General features: G+C 33.8%; 1 protein-coding gene across 3 annotated transcripts; it reads right to left on the bottom strand.

Annotated features, from left to right (window-relative positions):
- Positions 1-257: 257 nt before the first annotated feature.
- LOC116015697 (pentatricopeptide repeat-containing protein At3g18110, chloroplastic) lies at positions 258-9,621 on the bottom strand. 3 transcript variants are annotated; one of them, XM_031255866.1, is made up of 6 exons: positions 9,527-9,617; positions 3,529-7,143; positions 3,224-3,424; positions 2,912-3,002; positions 1,608-2,385; positions 258-832 (listed from the first exon to the last, which is right to left on the bottom strand). In XM_031255866.1, the coding sequence occupies exons 2-5, from the start codon at positions 7,080-7,082 to the stop codon at positions 1,867-1,869; spliced, it is 4,365 nt and encodes a 1,454-aa protein (XP_031111726.1). In that variant the 5' UTR covers positions 7,083-7,143; positions 9,527-9,617; the 3' UTR covers positions 258-832; positions 1,608-1,866. The 3 variants fall into 3 exon arrangements, with proteins under 3 accessions (XP_031111726.1, XP_031111735.1, XP_031111743.1); XM_031255875.1 differs by lacking the exon at positions 258-832 and adding an exon at positions 2,568-2,651 and having other exon boundaries at positions 2,268-2,385; positions 9,527-9,621; XM_031255883.1 differs by lacking the exons at positions 258-832; positions 1,608-2,385; positions 2,912-3,002 and having other exon boundaries at positions 3,336-3,424; positions 3,524-7,143; positions 9,527-9,621.
- Positions 9,622-12,055: the final 2,434 nt, after the last annotated feature.

Below are 12,055 nucleotides of genomic sequence, written 5' to 3'. Positions count from 1 at the left end.
CCATAATTATGAATGTTGTTGAACCATAAGCATTTCCAGTTCAATATTTTACTCATTCTCGATAAAACTTACCAGAGATATATCACCTGGGATTCACTGCAACAAATATGAAATTTCATTGTTTTACCAACATAAAATGAATTTGATTGCAACTCCAAAACCTACAAACAATCCAATGACAGAGTACAAAACACAGACACGCACAATTATAGAACCAGTGTTCATTGTAGCCAAAGTAGAAAGAAAAAGCCAGAAACTTCTCCAAAGAAATAGCACAATAAATTTCCACTCTGTATTTCAATTAGACTTGAGGTATTGAAGAACCTATATGCTGCACATTCAATTTCTATCAAATAAACGGTAAGAGCGAAAAGCACCAGAATCCCAAACGCGGCCAAGTTAGAAAGGTGGAAAACCCTAAAAATTTAAGGAAATTTTGGACTGCAAAAAGTTTCCAAATTCCAAACACAGTTGGACTGAAGAACAATGAACAAAGGGATTGCAACATTTCATTTTTTCTCAAGACCTCTTTATTACCAATGACTATGTTATTAAAGACACTGGAAAATTGGAGCTCTAGCTAAGGTAAGGTTGCTCCAGCTTCAACAATGTAAGAATTCCCCACTTTCAACAATGTAAGAACTCCCCAACATAGTGGGATGAGCTGTGGATAAGATATCGTATGATGTGAGTGCCGGGTCTGATGTGGCATATGTTATCATCCTTCATAGTTCAAAGCAACATCAGTAAGCCAATTTCTCAGCATGCCAAAGGATATTAACTTCACTTGTATTCCATGCACTCATTCCAGTTCAGGAAAAATCATCTGTCACTGTTTCAGAGAAAGATACAATTTGTGAATGACTAAACTACAAGACTTTAAGAATAACATACAGAGTAGATTTCAAATTCTTCAGTCCTAGAAGTCTTGTTTAAGATTCCAACAACAAATGGTTCTTACATGCACAAGAGTAAATGTATTCTAGGAATAACCATGACAAGTGGAGCAAGAAATAAGGACAAAAACCATATGCAATAAAATGGGAGTAGAGTACCCACATTTGCAGCCATCATTTGTTCAATGTGTACAACACTAAGACAAGAACACCATTAAATTTCTATTTATTACAGAGCATAAAGATCTTCCATTTACAAGTATGCACTCCTAATCAAGGTATTCACAACTAGATTATACATCAACCAAGAAGAAGTGATTGTTCTTGAATACAAAAGAGGAGATTTTGATAGTTTAAAATTTCGTTTGGTCTTTGAAACTTACTCCTTTCTCTAACCTACACTCTGCTGTTTGCCTGCTGATTATGCCATGTTTCAAATGGCCGATGTTAAAAACTATATTGTTGTGCAGATTTCCCATTTCAACACACACAAACTAAAGTCACAGGGTAACTTGAAGAATCATGGTCTCGTAATTTCACATGTTGCAGAAAGAAGAGTTGCCAATCTATGAATCAAGCCTCAATTCTATATATCCCCCATGGCCTATGAATATGTAGACTAGTTTAATCTATCCAATCAAGTTATTGTGCAGTGTATTATCTATGTAGTCTCATGTTATTCTACTTCTAGATTAAAACATATAGCTTTACCTTACTGGCGGGTGGTGACTAATGATAGCATGCTTGAGTGTTACATTTCCAGAGCTTAAAGCTAAAGGAGTTGCAAGTAACTATTCTGCTTCATTATGCAAATGGATTATGCAGGGTGGGACTAAATCTCTGCAGCAAAAGCGCTTGTCCTCCCAAGCAGGAATAGACACCACTGGCTATCTGACAGCATTTCCCAGACATACTGAACTGAGATTCGTTTTATTCTCCAGTAAACAATCAAGACTCCACCCTGTGATGTTCATGGATGAGTCCTCCTAAGAAGCCTTTTCTTCCTAAAGTCTGTGATTTTCTTCTTTCTCGTTATCCCAGTTTTATTAGACTTCGCTAATTTTCCTTTTCGCCCTTCAATGTCTGCTGTAATAACTCTCTCTCTTTTCTCATCTGGCAGTAAAGCAAGCCTTGAAAACTTCTTAGGGGGTACCAACCCAAGCCGCTCAGTTATGTCCTTATATGCTGGAACAAGTCCACGTCTTACAAAACATCCTTCAATAAGGTGCATCGAATTTGTCTCAGACAGAGTAGTTCTATTTTTCAACTCAAGATCCAAACAAAATGGTGAGTCCTTCAGCCACATCCGTAAGGAATGACCTTTGGCTATCAGAATTCCTGTTCGGGTTTTACAAGGGAGGAATGGAGAGCCCATCTCCCAAAGGTATGCCTTCAATGTACTGTTCAAAGAAACCTTGTTGTATTCTGCAGTACCAGTGATTAGTACAATAGATTTTGGGGATTCAGGGAAACCTTCCAGCGAAGCATCCTGCAGAGATCAGCATTACGTTAAAGTTTAGATAAAATATTGGCTTCTTGCAGAATGCCCAGTGCAGTTTCGAAATAACATGGATAAGAATATCCAAGGTGTTGATATCCAAAGAATGGTTAGGCAACATTAAACAAATCTAGAAACATAACTATAACAAAGATCCCATATATTTAACACACCTTGTCAAGTTTAGAAGATAAAATTGCAAAGTGTAACTAATAAAGGTCACATCCGGTGAGAGACACTCCTACATCAAGTATATTCTGGGAAAGCATTACCAAATAAGATCAACAAATTTTGAGTTAGTCCACCAAGTACACTTCCAGGTTTCGATGTACTTTACACTATCAAAATTCAAAACTAAGTTACATATGCAGTGTAACTAAACAGTCTAAACTAACATGCTCTGCTAAAAATTAGTTGAGCTGAGGAAATACAATTTGGAAACACAATTTTTTTATGAGCACTTATTAATTATCTTATTCAATCACAGAACTAAGAACTTCAAAAGAGGAAACTTTACCTGCATGTGGTCAAGCCATAAAGTTAGACCAACCAAAGCAGCTCCAGCAGATAGCTTTCTGAAATCAGCCCCCCAATCCTTGTCAGCCACCCTACAGAAATATGACCATCAATGAAAGACGTAAACTGAATTCAAAAGCAGAATAGAATCAATTAATACATCCCATGGAAGTATACAGTGAAATTTGACATGCATGTGAAATTTCATATCTTTACTTAATCTGTAAGTATATAATACAACACTCCAAATAGCAGCAAAAAACTGTGCCCTCCGTTAGGTCTCAATTTCCACACAGATTATTAGTATACATACCTGAACACATCATGACGATAGATGCTCTTCTTAATTGCTAACTGAAATATCCATGAAGCAGTGGCTCGTTGTTCAAAAGCCCATAATAGGTCTTCCAAAGCATTGACAAAGTTAAATGCTGCATCATCTTCTTTAGATGCAATTTGCTCAAGGTATTGATCAGTCTCCAAAACTAGTGATTCCGACTGCTCGGTCAGAAGCCTATAAAAATAATATTAGCTATATCTATAAGAAAAGACAAGTGGAAAGGACATCTTCCCTGTCAAACAAAACGAAAGAACAATGAAACTAAGATCAAACCATGCCTTAAAGGAAGATCAAAACCAGCATCTGCAACAGCAGTTAATAAAATTTTGGCTTCACTAATATGATCACATAAACTAGCTGCTCGAGTGAAGCAGGTCCATATCCGGTGATCTGGCTCTGGACCTTCTTCAATCATGTCTTTAAGCTTTTGAACGCCAATATTGTAGTCTCCATTCTTAAGATAAGAATCAATAACTGAACCATATGGTAATGTACTCAGAGTTGCACCAGTTGACTTCAAATTATTCAACACTTCGTCTGCTTCTCTAGGATGTCCTGAGCTGCCATAAGAAGTCATCAGCAAATGCATTGTTGCAGTGGAAGGTTGAATTCCTGATTCCTCCATCTTCACTATTAACTGTTCAGCTTTAGAAGAATTACCAGAGCTTCTATACATTTTCATCATTAAGTGATAGAAAGAGCGATCAAGTTTATGACCTTCTGACTTCAGGCATTCAAAGAGCTCCTCAGCTTGTTCCACCATCAGCTCTTTACAAAATGCAGCGATGAGGCTTTTGTAAGTGTCCATCTCAGGATTCAAACCTTGCTGTAGCATTTCTTGCATAAGTGAAAACCCTCGCTCTGGACAACGATCTCTACAGTACATAATTATCAAAGTGTTGTAAGTTTCTGCATCTGGTTTGAGTCCAGCTTCTTGAATTCGTTGGTATACATAAACTGTCTTCTTGAAATCTTCAATTTTAGTATATAACTTGAGCATAGAATTCCACACTGAAAGGTCAGGTTTGAATCCTAATTCCTCCATCTCAGAAAGCATGCCCTCAACGTCTGTAACTCGTTTTGCCCTGGACAATAACCCAATCATCACTCTGTAAAGATGCATGGTAGGAAAATACCCAGCAGCCTTCATTCCATGGTATATTTTCTTTACTTCAAATATGTTCCCCGCCTTTGCAAATGCATCAAGCATCAAAATGATGGTACTCTTACTAATTTTAAAACCCATATCTTGTAGTTCCTGTATCACAACATATAGCTCATTTAATCTGTCATCAACAATCAATGCTTGCATGAGACTATTGATGGTATCCACTGTAGGAGAGGGACCATCTCTCATCATTCTGTTGAAAACTGCTCTTGCTTTCTCATACAAGCCACTTACAGCATAAGCTTGTACTAATGCATTCCAAGCCTTGCGATCCACAACATTACACCTCCGCTTCAGACTAGCCACAACATCTTCAGCCTTTTCCAGTAGCTTCAATTTCCCATAAGCCTCAATTAGACCAACATAAATGGAAATATCATCAATAGGAATGCCATGTGTTTCTGCCTGATTGACCAAATAATGACCTGTCTCTGGGAAACCCATCATCACATAGATATTAGCCATGGTTCTGTAAACATCCTGAGAAAGTTCCAGCCCACTAACTCTCATGTCAGAAAATATTTGAGAAGCCTCAGCAAATCGTTCATCTGCCTCGCAACACTTAATGAGGTACTCAAACACTGCAAAACTACCATTGTGTGAACTGTAGTTGCTACTTTTGAAGTACTCATCCAAAGCAGCAGTCAATTGGTTAGCTTTGCAGAGCATGACAATCATTGCTTCACTTAGAAACTTCTGGGATTCTTCTACATGCTCTTTCACAAAATTTAGTAACTCTATAGCCTCTGAATGATTGCCAGATGAACTATAAGCTCCCAGAATAGACAACAAATTGTCTTTGTCTAGTTTATAACCTTGAGTTATGGATAACTTCAACATTTTGGCTGCAAGACTATAACACTCCCCCTTGACAAGTAGAGATGAAATGCCTTCTGGACTCAAATCACACAGTTCTTCCAAGTCCTTGATCACTTTTTGAATACCTTCTTCATCATTTTCTTTTCTCAATACTTTTAGGATGGACTCATATATGGAAAATTCAGGAGCATATCCATCATTTATCATGCCATGATATAACAACATTGCCTTCTTGGTCTGATTAGACCTTAAATGCATGTCCAGCATAACAGAGTATGCCAAGCGATCTGGTTTGATACCAGAACGTGTCATGCAATTGAACATCTCTTCCGCCTCCGTTTGTCTCCCAGCTTTTGCATAACCACAGATTAAAGCACAATACGTTTTCACAGTTGGCTTAATCCCAGAATTTAACATCTCTGACATCACATTTGCAGCTTCTGTCATCTTATTTGTTTTCCCTAGCGAGTCAATAAGAATAGTGTATGTAACTACATCAGGATCTCGGCCCAAAGACTTCATCTCTCGGTAAAGTTGCAGAGCCAAATCATGCTGGCCCTTCTTTCCATACATGTGCAGCATGGTGTTATAAGTCATCTCATCCTTTCCAAACCCCATCTTTATCATTTCTTCACAGGTTTCCTTAACCTTTTCAAGGTTTCCTTCTTTTGCAAATGCATAGAGCAGCGAATTATACGTCACTGCATCCGGATAAAACCCTTTGAACTCCAGATCCTTAAAAATCTTTTCAGCTTCACTAGCCAGACCACATCTTCCAAAAACTGAAATCATAGCATTATACGTCCACAAATCAGGCTGACATCTATGAGTTTCCATATCACTGAAAACTTTTACAGCTTCCTTCAAGTTTGACTCACGCGCACAAGCACTTATAAGAGTGTTATATGTTATTATGTCAGGGCGAAGCCCTGAACTCCTAACATTATCTAAAAGTTCAATTGCCAAATCTGGTGTCATAGGCCCCGATTTGAGGCGGGCATTTATGAGAGTATTAAAACTCACAAGGTCAGGATCACAACCTCGCTTGCGCATTAAATCAAGCAATTCTTGAACTTTAGTGAATTGGCCGTTTCGAGCATAAACACCCATCATTGCATTATACACCTGCACAGTGTTACCAATAGTTGGCTCTGCCCTAGTAAAGATTTCTACGGCCAACACTTGCTGGTTGGCCTTCCCAAGCACGCCCAGTATTGTAGCCAGCATTCTAGCATTGGGAGAATACCAGTGGCGAAGGTTAAGCCACTCGTAAATCTCCAATGCCCTTTGCCAGCTAGATTTCCCAACCCACTTCACCACAAAGCAGAAATCAGTAGGGGTCATCTGCACCAACTTCTCATCCAAAACATCGGCCACAAACTCCTCGGATTTCAACTGCAAAATCTTATCGGTCAAAAATTGAACCCTCTTTCGCCAATCTTTGTCCCTCTTCAGCGCCAATTTCGTCATTTTCTTAGCCTTAGTCCTACTCCTAGCCCTAGTCATAGTCCTGCCCCCATCCAAATCCTCCTCCTCCTGGCTCTCATCATTCACCTCTATCTCAAAACCGGAATCATTTTCAATTGGGGTCAGTGTCAGTGGAGGAGACTGGAAGCGTTGGGTATCGGTGAATGTCAAGTGTGGCCATCTCACAGACGGAGAAGCTCTACTATAACTAAATTTGTTGCTGGAATCTTGCTCGGTACTTGTAGTAGAAGAAGAAGAAGTCGAAGCTGTGCAATCCAAAGAAGAAGAAGTAGAGGGCCTTTGGCGTACCTTGGATTTTCGTCTTGATTTTGGCGTTAGCGGCGTAGCAAAGCTCAACACGCCTGCACTGCACGCCATGGCTTCTCAACTTATTCCCTTCCAACCCAGAAATTCAACATGAATTCTCAGGAGAGCGAACCTGTAATTGAAGATTTATTATTATTATTATTTTGTCTCGTGTGGAGATTAGATATATATGATTGAATGAATAAATCAGATATTTTGTTTTGGAGTTCACTTATAGAATAGCCCATAAGCAGGAACGGGGCCTGTTAATTTGGGCCGACCATTTTTCTATTCCATTTGCCAAATTATAACATGGATTATGTTTCACCTTACATAATATATCCTTTAAGAAAAATAGATGTTAAATATTAATATTTTGTTTTAAAATTTTATATTTGTTTAGATTTTAGATATTTATCTAATCTAAAAACATAATAAGTCTCAATCAAGTTATATCCTTGATTTATGTCCCTTTTTTAGATGCTAATAAATGTGTACATTTTACTTTAAATGTTGTACACTTTAATGTTATTAGACAAAATTGCCCTTACTATATTTTTGTTATACAAAACTACCCTTATACCGTTATAACACCGTTAGTTTTAACTCCATCATTATTACCCTACACCTATATCTATCATATCTTTTTCCTATTCTTTAATTGTCATTATATTAAAATTATTATATAATTAATTTAATGATTGATTATATTTTAATTCAATTTTATGAATGGTAAATCATATATGTGTGTACAAAATACATATATTATTTGTGTATATATAATTTGTATTATACATTTTAATTATTTATATTTATTAATATTGGACATAAGTGTTCGCGCATCGCGCGTACAAAATACTAGTATAAGGAATAAGGGTCAAATAGGCCACTGAACTACACACCAAAATGCAATTAGGCCGAACTAAAAAACAATGCAATTAAGTCTCTGAATTACACAAAATCATGCAATTTGATCCAAAATGACTTGTTTTACCTGCTTTACAGGTTACCAATTTTAAAAATAATATTTTAAAATAATTTTAAATAAAATATTAATTAAAATTAAAATTAAGAATTAAAAAAAAAAACTTCCGGTCAGAGACAGAATCGTCTCCGACCGAAAGTTTTTCTTTAAAAAAATTATTAATTCTTAATTTTTAATTTTTAATTTAATTAATTATTTTAGTTGAAATTATTTTAAAATATTATTTTTAAAATTGGTAACCGACAAAGCATGTAAAACAAGTCATTTTGGATCAAATTGTATGAGTTTGTGTAGTTCAGGGATCCAATTGCATTATTTTTGAGTTTGATGGCCTAATTGCATTTTGGTGTGTAGTTCAGTGGCCTATTTGACCCTTATTTCTTTATATAATTATATTATTGTATAATAATAGTAATATAAATCATTTTTTTTGATAAATTTGACATTTATATTATTATTATTATAAAAAATACAGAGTAACTAATATATTACTCCAATATATAATGTTTATAATGTTTATGTTATAAATAATATTTGTATATTTGTAGTTATTATTGTTTGTATTGTAATAGTTGTAACCTATAACGATCATTATTTATGTTGATTTTATTACTAGTATTATATATGTATTCTTATGATGTAATGGTTATTACCGGTGAATGAAAATGCTCTCCTTCTTCTTGTCTCTATTTTCTCTCTATTAGTTTAGCTTATTCATAACTTTACAACTCACCATTAGGCCAATGGAAAACAACAAATCTATTACAACCATTAGGCCAATGGAAAACAACAAATCTATTACAATAAGTTATCTAACACCCTCAACATCAGTGAACGGTAGTTGATGTGTTTTTTATGCACACTATAATCTTGATTAAATAGTATGATATGCATTCATGTTACCAATTGTATTACCTCTTCCTACTTGCATATATTGTATTTTTTTTAATATTTGATACAGAATATATGCTTTTATATTGTTTATATAAATATGAATGTCTTCGGCATTAAAAAGGATGCCTACAGTATCATACATCCGTGAACCGTGATAGCAGAATAAACATTAAGCAATAGAAGCAAGGTGATGAACAAAAACAGAAAATTTTTTTCTTTCTTCTATTTTCTTCCCGTACGAAGAATTTTTTTTCGAAAAAGAAAAACAAAAAAAAAAAAAAAACCTGTTTCGCATGATCAAATATATGCATATAATATTTCTCGCAATATTTGGGAAATTTGCATTCAAATATTGTATGCTTATTTATTGATCATTGATGATTTCCGATAATCGGAAAGTTTTTTTTTTTCTATTAGTATGCAACATAGCAAAAAGCTGTCTTTGTTATATGAATTTAAGATTTTATCATATTATTATGTTCATGAAATGCAGTCCCTTTTTTTGCTATTGTAATGGGAAATTAGAGATCCAAACAAATCTACAGATTTAAGAAATGCATTGAACTCTGGTTTAGGCCCCGTCATACGAAGGATCTTGCTGTTTATTATATACAGCATTGCATCCCTTTATACTGACCTTATAAGATAAAAATACACAGCCAGACGAAATCTAGGGTTGGCTGTGGCGAGCGGCGGTGATGGCCGTGACGGTGGCGAGCGGCGGCGATAGTTCTGGCTCCCTCGTCTCCCTCTCTCTCTTTTGGCTGCGTCTGATTGTTAAAGAAATTATTAGGGTTCTTTTAGATGGACTCCTTATCTGGTTTGGGCCGGGTCTGGCCCATTTCGGCCAGACCTGGTCCATTTCAATTAAAAAAAAAAAAAAACTAATGTTTGTTTGGGCCTAAAAGGTTATATATTTTTAGGTCTTTTTAGTTTGTTTAAACCATTAGGACTTGCTTTAAATCCTGAACTCATTTTATTTGGGTCTGTAACTAAAAACTCATAATATAAATAATTAATGTCCTACACCAAGTCTTAACTGTAAATTAAAACAGCTGGAGTTGACCCATCCCCATGCATGTGATAACATGGTGATTAATTAATTTAATTGAGGGAGTTGCTTAGTGGCAGCTATGATGCAGACCATAGCCCAGAGATAAACCTAATTAACTTTTTATAATTTTATTATCTTTAATTAATTTAATTTAACACTCAAGATTTTTTTTTCTATAAAATCCTTGCAGAGTTGCAGGCTTTTACACACTGGAATGGTCCATATAGGAGATTGGATCAATAATTTGTAGCAGATTCAACAACTGTAATGCAAATTTTTATTCACTATTTGGTCCCTTTTTTTTTTCTTTTTTCTTTTTATTTTTTTACATTGTTTCAAACGATATGTAAACAATATATCATAATGAAATAATGATTTTTTTTATATCTAAATTATAGAGAAATAGTACTATTTACCACTAAATTATATTCACAGTTACTTTTCATTTCTTAATTATTTTTGAAGTGATATTTTCTGTTCTTAAATTTTATGAAAATAGATTAAAATGTCACTTTACAGGTAATTAAGGATAGAAGTTGATAATGATATAATTAAATGATGAAAAGTTTTATTTTCTTATAGGGACGAATTTTTTTTTTTCATATTATAATTTTGATATTACTTAATAAATCTATACTATTAATAAAAACAATATCCTCGGTTTTAACTTCCCGCCCAAAACACTCCTATACTATTATGGTTTGCGTAATATTGTAAAATATGGTAATACAATTCCTATTCGTAATACAATTGTAAATTAAAATAAAATTCCTAATAATATATATATATATATATATATATATATATATATATATATATATATATATATATATATTCTTCCCTACATTCCTATTCGTAATACAATTCTAGATTAAAATTACTAATCATAATAGTTCAGTATTTACATTCCTATTCGTAATACAATTCTAGATTAAAATTACTAATCATAATAGTTCAGTATTTATATATTTCTCTGCAATGCAATCTATACTATTAATAGAAACAATATCATCAGTTTTAACTTCTCGCCCAAAACATTCCTATACTATTATGGTTTGCGTAATATTGTAAAATATGTTAATACAATTCCTAATCGTAATACAATTGTGAATTAAAATAAAATTCCTAATAAAACATATATATTCTTTCCTACATTCCTATTCGTAATACAATTCTAGACTAAAATTACTAATCGTAATAATTCAATATATATATATTTGTTTGCAATGCAATCTATCTATACTATTAATAAAAACAATATCCTCAGTTTTAACTTCCCGCCCAAAACACTCCTATACTATTACGGTTTGCGTAATATTGTAAAATACGGTAATACAATTCCTATCCGTAATACAATTGTAAATTCCGTAATACAATTGTAAATTAAAATAGAACTCCTAATAAATTCCGTAATACAATTGTAAATTAAAATAGAACTCCTAATAAATTCCGTAATACAATTGTAAATTAAAATAGAACTCCTAATAAAATATATATTCTTCCTGTAAATTAAAATAGAACTCCTAATAAAATATATATTCTTCCTTACATTTCTATTCGTAATATAATTCTAGATTAAAATTACTAATCGTAATAATTCAGCATAAATATTTCTCTTCAATGCAATCTATACTTCTATACTATTAATATTAATAAAAACAATATCCTCAGTTTTAACTTCCCGCCCAAAACACTCCTTTACTATTATGGTTTGCGTTATATTGTAAAATACGGTAATACAATTCCTATTCGTAATACAATTGTAATTTAAAATAAAATTCCTAATAAAATATATATATTCTTCCCTACGTTCCTATTCGTAATACAATTCTAGATTAAAATTACTAATCGTAATAATTTAGTATATATATTTCTCTGCGATGCAATCTATACTATTAATAAAAACAATATTCTCAGTTTTAACTTCACGCCCAAAACACTCATATACTATTATGGTTTGCGTAATATTGTAAACAAAATTTTACATAATTCAACACGTAAGGCCAACCAATTTGCTTAACGACATTCGTGCGTGTAGGTGTCGGCGCACATGAGTCAAGCCTTTTTAAGTTCATTTTGGGATTTGATTTGCACCCCACTACGCGTGAGAGA

Source organism: Ipomoea triloba, chromosome 1 (genome assembly GCF_003576645.1).
Source record: "Ipomoea triloba cultivar NCNSP0323 chromosome 1, ASM357664v1".
Taxonomy (NCBI): domain Eukaryota; kingdom Viridiplantae; phylum Streptophyta; class Magnoliopsida; order Solanales; family Convolvulaceae; genus Ipomoea; species Ipomoea triloba.
The sequence above is the reverse complement of the archived record's forward strand: the minus strand, read 5'-3'. Positions and strand labels throughout refer to the sequence as shown.

Excerpts from the sequence above, each read along its gene's own strand:
- LOC116015697 (XM_031255866.1), bottom strand. The coding sequence starts at position 7,082 with ATGGCGTGCAGTGCAGGCGTGTTGAGCTTTGCTACGCCGCTAACGCCA. Across the intron at positions 3,425-3,528 it reads GGTTTTGATCTTCCTTTAAG|GCTTCTGACCGAGCAGTCGG; the intron begins GCATGGTTTGAT and ends TTATTTTTATAG. Across the intron at positions 3,003-3,223 it reads TATCGTCATGATGTGTTCAG|GGTGGCTGACAAGGATTGGG; the intron begins GTATGTATACTA and ends ATATTTCTGTAG.